The 7,499-nt window shown below is 40.0% G+C and overlaps 1 protein-coding gene across 4 annotated transcripts; it reads right to left on the bottom strand.

Moving 5' to 3' along the window:
• Positions 1–1,667: 1,667 nt before the first annotated feature.
• On the bottom strand, positions 1,668–6,016 carry LOC119343420. Of its 4 annotated transcripts, none has more exons than XM_037614372.1 (4): positions 5,457–6,016; positions 4,763–4,877; positions 2,094–4,096; positions 1,668–1,935 (listed from the first exon to the last, which is right to left on the bottom strand). In XM_037614372.1, the coding sequence occupies exon 3, from the start codon at positions 4,066–4,068 to the stop codon at positions 2,119–2,121; it is 1,950 nt and encodes a 649-aa protein (XP_037470269.1). In that variant the 5' UTR covers positions 4,069–4,096; positions 4,763–4,877; positions 5,457–6,016; the 3' UTR covers positions 1,668–1,935; positions 2,094–2,118. The 4 variants fall into 4 exon arrangements, with proteins under 4 accessions (XP_037470269.1, XP_037470268.1, XP_037470271.1 ...); XM_037614371.1 differs by having other exon boundaries at positions 4,776–4,877; XM_037614374.1 differs by having other exon boundaries at positions 4,776–4,803.
• Positions 6,017–7,499: the final 1,483 nt, after the last annotated feature.

The following is a 7,499-nucleotide window of genomic DNA, read 5'->3' as shown; positions in this document are numbered from 1 at the left end:
CGATGAAAATATTTTGAACCTTCTAAACAAAATTTGTATTCAAAAACATTTTTTGAAAAAATGGATGAACAAGTTTCTAGTTCTATGAATATTTTTCTAGATGATGAACAAGTTTTGAATCTGAAGAATAGATTTTTAATTTGATAAATAAATTTTGAATTTGATGAACATTTTCTAAACCTGATGAACAAAAATTGAATTGATGAATGTTTTTTAAATCCAATGAAAAAATGTTCGTAGATTTGAAAACTAAATTCGCAAAAAATATGAAAAGTTAAAGAAGAAAAATGAGAAAATAGAAAGGAAACCAGCAAAGAAAAAGAAAAAAAGGGAAAAGGATAAAAACAAGGAAAACCGTAAGAAAATAAAATGAAAAACGGCAGCATATCAAACGGCGCCCGTTTCTTCACTTTGCACAAATGGGTGCATACTCCCGTGCCGCGCTGGGCCGGCCCTCCTACTTTTTATTTTGGAAGATATGGTAGGCCATAGACTAGAGGGCTAATCCTAAACGGCGCTCGCTGCGTCCGTTTCTTCACTTTGCGCACACCGGCGCATACCCCATGGCAAGCTGGGCCAGCCCATTTCCCTTTTTCTTGTTTTTAAACTACATCCACAAAAGGTGTGCGCAAGCAAGGGTTCGAACTCGGGATCTCTCGATTGAGAAAGCAGCACACTAACCATAAGATAACGAACCACTTGTACCTTTAAACTTCTTTCCCTTCTTTTATTCTTTTTTACTTTTCCATTTTTATTTTCTTAAATGTGCGAACTTTTATTCAAATTCGATGAACTTTTTCCAAATTCAATGAACTTTTTTAATTCAATGAACTTTTATTCTAATTCGATGAACTTTTTCAAAATTGATGAACTTCTTTTCAAAACCGGTGAATTTTATTTCAAATTCGATGAAGGCTTTTCAAATTCAATGATGTTTTATAAAAATAGGTGAACTTTGTCCAAAAATTGATGAACTTCTTTTCAAAATAAATTATCTTTTTGTCAAAATCGATGAACTTTTTGCCAAATCCGATGATTTTTTTCAAATTGAATGATTTTTTTTTCAAAATGGACGAAATGTTTTCAATACGGATGAACTTTAAAATTTCGTGAACTTTTTTTTTCAAATTTGATCAACTCTTTTCAAGTTTAATATTTTTTAAATCAATGAACTCTTTCAAATTTGATTATCATATTTCAAAATAGATGACCTTTTTTCAAATTACATTTTTTAAGTTTGTGGACTTTCTTTCAATTTTCATGAAGATGTTTTGAATTCTCAATTTTTTGATTTTTTTGGGGGATTTCTTTTCAAAAGTTGACCAGTCAACTAGCCAACTGTTCGATCTGTCAACCAATATCGAGTGAGCGAATGAGACAACAATCCATCTCCATGTTAATGATACTTATAATCGTTTCGCATCCGGCAATTATTGTAAGACATATTGTCAATCAAGCATTTCTCTTTATGTCTTCTTTAATGAGTAAGTCTTGAGCTCCAAGTCAGGTGATCCCTCTACAACAACAGCTTCGCCTCTACAACAACTATGACTACCTCATTTGCAAACTATCACTAGGTACCACATGACCCGACCTATTTTTAGTTATGATTGATGCATGTGTGATGTTGTTGTTCATGGTGTTTAAATAATCTATCATGCCGGAGATACACATGCTAATAATTTGCTTTAATCATGATTTACATTATGGAATTAACCATGAATGGCCTAATTATCCAACAAGTACTTTGAGTAAGTAGCCGTATTAACAACTATGTAGCCATGATTAACTAAGGCATGATTGAATATCATCCAAAATCATCAAGCTTAGTAGCAGCAAGATTGCAGGGAAGTGTGAACATAAGATAATAAATGAAGTTGGGTCATGCGGCACAGGTCGCCCCCGAGCTCTCACTATGTGCCATGAGGAACCGATCTAAGGAAAGAAACAGTAGATAAAATAAATAACATTAGACAAGCAGATATATGTGGTTGATGATAAAAGCAAAATTAATTGGATAATATGCAACATAATACTATAAGTTGATAAATATATGAGAAAGGGTTTTTATATGTAGTTATATGTTTGTTTACCTCAGATGATGGCATCTATATGCTGTCAATTTTGGCGAAAATCAAAGGCGTAACTTCGTACATCACTGTAAGGCCCAAAATTAGGAGGTGGGCTAATAAGTTCGATTGGAAAGGACGTGGAAGACCCAAGATTTTTGTGTGCCATGAGCAGCCAGATGAAGGTAAGGAATTCCCGTCCTCTGGCCAGCTGTTTGGCATGCGTCTCTGGCCGCGACCTGCCAGCGGCATACATGATGATCCTCACCCACATATCTCTCATCTCCTCCAGTGTTTCTTTGCATGGTTCGGGCAAAGACAACTTGGAATCCTCCTTCGATATCAACTCTTTGAGATTTTGTAGAACCACGGGCTTGCTGATGCTGCCAGTCATCATCATCATAAACTTCTTACGAAAACCTTGTAGTACTGATTTGGCACTGGTTGCAGTGACCTGCAACATAACAGGGTGTGTAGCAAGGAGGTACATCATATAATTGGATAGTTTCCGGCAGACACCAACCAAGGCAACTATTTCCACATCCACACTTGAAACTTCACTGAGGTGTATTATTGTTGATATATGCAAATTGATTATGACTGCAGTAAAATCTCTAGAAAATTCCCTTGCCATGTTATTCACACTGAGATGTTGCCACAGCCTACTCGGTCCTCCTCCGAAAGGGGATTGGAGAATGACTTCAATCTCCCTCAGAAAGCTATCTGTGATATCCGCATCCACCTCCTCGTACTTCGTATCTAATGTCTTGCTTAACCAAAACAACTTGTCCTCTCCAGCACCAACTGCTTTTGTCATCTTCCTGATCCTGCTCATCACTCGTTCCGACATGGACGGAGTACTTGGCTTTTCCTCGCAGCCCACATAGATCAGAAAATTGTACTGCCCCATGTTGTTTGACCACAACATCTTCTCCTCTGGCCACCCAATAGTATTACTGGAGAAAAGCGTCCAGGACATGCGAGTGAGCCGAACCCACTTCTTAGCCATAAGCCAAGCCCACGTCCAAGGTGATACAATGACCATCATAAACATTGCACAAACTTCCAGAAAAAAGTATCCCATAAATAACATGTATGTGATTGCAATGTCGACTCTATTGTACCTCTGTTTGTTGCCAACTGTGAAGAAGAGCACAAGGGCAAGGAAAGCTGATACTTGAGAGGTGCACCGAAGTACGATGCCGCTCCTTGTCCGAAGCACTGCAGCCTTTGTATAGACATCACAATACATGATTCCTAGCTCAACATCAACCAACTTGGCCAACTTGGCCTGTTGGACTTGATGTGATCGAGCATAGCTTGTCCAAGTTGTTGCATGGAAGCCTTCTGGTATCTGGAAGAGTGTAAATCCAGCAAATAAGTGTCGAACTATCGGAGTTGAATCCAAGGAAAAACTAATAATGCTAGAGTACCTAGCATCCTCCTCCAATTCTGGATGAGTCAACCTATTTTCTTCTTCATTACTATTGTAGCCACTGATGTTTTGTAGGTTACCGTACATGAGAGCCATCGTTCTCTCCCCGTACTTAATGATGCCAGCAACAAACATAAAGATGCCCGGAACAAGAATCTGCACATTTCGCCAAGCAGTAGACTTCCAGAAGACATACAAGGCTAGGACCACTTGGACTATCAAATTTAACAAATGCCTCAACCACAAACTGTTGTCCTCCAAGGAAAAAGCAGTGATGGTGTCCTGTCCACCAAGATGAAGCAGCAGGAAGGGTGCCCAAAAGAAAGCTAGTGGGTGGTTTGCTGTCAGCTGGGTGGTGTTTTCCGCTTGTTTTGAGAGTAAACCAAGGGTGTAAACTGCTACCATGTCTGCCACTAAATAAGCTATCCAAATGATGCCACTAAGAAACTTAGCGCCGCGTTGTCGAAGGCTACCAGTAAAAAAGAGGAATATTTGTAGCATGAAGCTGAGAAGCACAAGCAGTTGGATCTCCCATTCATTCAATAGTTGCAACAAGCTCCCCATTGTTAATTGGATTTCCAATGCAACAAACCTGCAGCAGGTATATCAATGAAAACGACATTTAGGTGTGATCTTCATCAAATCGAAGAATTTATTTTATTTGGGTGTTGACATTTCTTCATTTATAGTAAGTGCTCAACTAGTTTGCATGCAGATTGAACTCATGGTCCAAAATAAATTGGTGTATGTAAATTTTAAGTTAATGCTAGTTATTAACATAAACATATTGAATTGTGGTGGTAAATGCTTCCTGAACAGCTGCATATAACTACATTAGTCATACATGTGGTGACATGGGCACTATATTGGTGTATGTTCGCTAGACATTGTGGCAATGTCATTACCAAGATGGTGGTGGACCACTGGTAGCTGTTTGTTGAACACTCAGGTAACTAAACAACTAAGATTTTGGTAACTGCTTATCATGTTTGGAACTTAATTATCCTACCACTTAAAGAATCAGATAACTGGTTATTATTGAAAAGAACCACCGTTGTTCCGACCAACGAACAAATAATAATACACAAGAATGTAGCCATCTGCTTTTCAAAAAAAAAAAGAATGTAGCCATCTAGGAAACGAAGCCTAGACTACTAACTGGCATATTTGTCTGTAAGTATCATATATATCACATATCAAATCATGTAACACATATTATGAACAGCACTAAAATCACTGAACCAAATTAGTACTTTACCAATGTCACTCACTTGGGGGAAGCCTCATTTGCACATGCAACTATCAACCAACATGGCAACCACCAATTGGCATGACAACCAAACAAAAGCAACCTTAGCTTCTTTCGATTCACTCTGCCAATGAAGCAAACCAATGAATTGCAAAGCTAGCCTAACTAAAAACTACTCCCCGCATTCCCGTTTATAGGTCTCACACTTATATCTAAGTGGTCTATATTACCAATGTAATACATACTCCCTCCGTCCGAAAATACTTGTCATCAAAATGGATAAAAGAGATGTATCTAGAACTAAAATACGTCTAGATGCATCTCCTTTTATCCATTTTGATGACAAGTATTTCCAGACGGAGGGAGTATTATAAAAACGGAAATGCTAAAAATCTGATGTCAAATTTTTAAGCATGGTAAAACGAACGGGTTTTATGGCAATAACAAAATTTGCCATCTCGGGCATTTAATTTCCATGCTAAAAAAATCTCACATTCGATTTAGAACAGTCAATTTTTTAATGATATATTTTTTGTGATATAAAAATCATGTTGAGTTTGTTAATTTGTGGACCTAGGGATTACACGCTGAGCCTTCTAAACGGGAAAAGAGGTGGTAGTCCAAAAGTTGGGCCACACAATCTTCCTAGAGGAGCAGCCATAATGCAATGATCAACGCAGTTAATGCATGGGATAGTAAGTACCTCGTTGTTGTTCATCCGGTTGATATTGGTACCAACACCAAGCTACCACATGATAATGGTTGCTGATTTGACAGTGCAGTTGCAGAGCAAGCTGCTATGACTCCTCCCGGTCGACAAAGGGCATTCTAAGCCTTGACTAAGGTGGAGTGGAGCTTGGTTGGAGTGGGACACTAGATGCGTGCCGGGCACTTGGCAAGGAACGGCAACACCCAAACAGCCGACCACTTCCTTCCTGCGCATTGGGGGTTGAGAACATGAGATCAAGGAGGACAGGGATGTTGTCGTCGGAGCTCGGGCGACGGCATCACGGCATGCCTCGCCATGTGGGGTAAGTCAGCGAGGAGGGGTCCGGCGAAGGTGGAGAGCGGGGGAGTGGGGAGGTTGGAGTGAGGCCGGCGCGCCCTACAGTGAGAAACAGGGGTGGCGATGGATCGCGTGGGGTGCAGAAGGCTCGCTGCTGGTGCAAATGGAGATGGTGGCGGATCGCCGTGGTTGAGAAAGAAAGTGGCAGCCGGCAGCCACATCCACGTTGGAGACACGGTGCCAGTGATGGATGAGAAATCAGCTTGAAGAAACGGGGAAGAAGACGTGGTTGTGCTGTGTTGGCGAGAGATAAGGTCGGGAGATCGGGCGGCGCCCCACCACTCGTCCCCTCCGTAGCGTAGAAGCCGACCACCTCCAGCAGGGCTTCCCCGTCGCTGCCCGACTAGAATCCGTTTCCTTTCATTATACGGTTTTTTTCCAACAAAAGAACATTTTATTCAATTGATACTACCACATTGAAAGAATATCCGGCCTCTGCATAGCACGATGCACGCAACCAACAAGGTCAATAAACCTATAAAAAATTATTACAAAATAAATCAGTCCAGCCTAGGTTGAGGCAAATCCTATCTAGAGATTACACCGACATCTATGCCATGTAGATGCCTGCATAAAAATGTCTCTGTCACCCGGCCTCTGTACGATAGGTCAAATACGGAACCATCGCGTACACGCATGAATAACCTGCACAGAAGATGAAATACATTTATTGTTAAAAATCACATCATTTCTGGTAAGCTACAATGCCCAACATAATGCAGCCGCTCTAACAAGTTGATGTGTAGAAAATTATTTATCAATAATCCGCAACCAATTACCGAACATGTTACACGCACTACATGGGGATATATATTAGAATCTAGTTAAACTATGGTCCAGACTGCACGAGCAAAGTTACACTCAAAAAATAAGTGTTTAACAGACTCATCATGTTGGCAAAAGACACACGTTTATGAAGGCAGGTCTGCAAAACACAATCCATATCCGTGGTTGTGTAGACACATTCATGTCAAGCAACACATAAATACTCACCCATCGCCGGTTTCCTACGGAATCGGCTACTGTGTCATGTTATCATCACGGTCCTGCTTTAGGTGGTGAACACATTGCGATTCCATGGGATGGCACAGGGCCTTCATACGTGGTTCTAATGTGAAAACGGTTTTCCTTTGCTAATTTAAATTGCCTTGAAATTGCTGAAATCATGAGTACTAGCGTGTAATGTCAAAAAATGCTCTTATATCATGGGATGGAGGGATTACCTCCCTAACTTAATATAAGACGTTTTCTGAAGTTACTGAGGGAGAGTACATTGAAACGTTTCTTGAGGCAAGATAAATATAAGTGCATAGAGCGCATGAGTCCACTAGAAAGGAGGCAGTGAATTATGGGCCTATACCTGCGGTGTGCTTGAATTACTACATGCACATATGAACGGGGAAGCTGTAAGCTCATCGACCTCTTCATGAATGTGCTTGCTTATTTGAAATGCACTTCTAGACAGTATACGAGTTGTATGGGGAAAACAGACTATCACGCACCATGTCGACATTGTTGAACATGTGTACATGTACGTAGGTCTGAATTTCGTATGCAATACCTGTAGTATCTGGTTTTCTCTGTATGTACGTGTATCTTAGGAGACAAGACACCGGTCGCACCGCTTATATATATATATATATATATATATATATATATATATATATATATATATATATA

Source organism: Triticum dicoccoides, unplaced genomic scaffold (assembly GCF_002162155.2).
Source record: "Triticum dicoccoides isolate Atlit2015 ecotype Zavitan unplaced genomic scaffold, WEW_v2.0 scaffold126644, whole genome shotgun sequence".
In the NCBI taxonomy this organism is placed as follows: domain Eukaryota; kingdom Viridiplantae; phylum Streptophyta; class Magnoliopsida; order Poales; family Poaceae; genus Triticum; species Triticum dicoccoides.
This window is presented reverse-complemented; position numbering and strand designations above follow the sequence as displayed.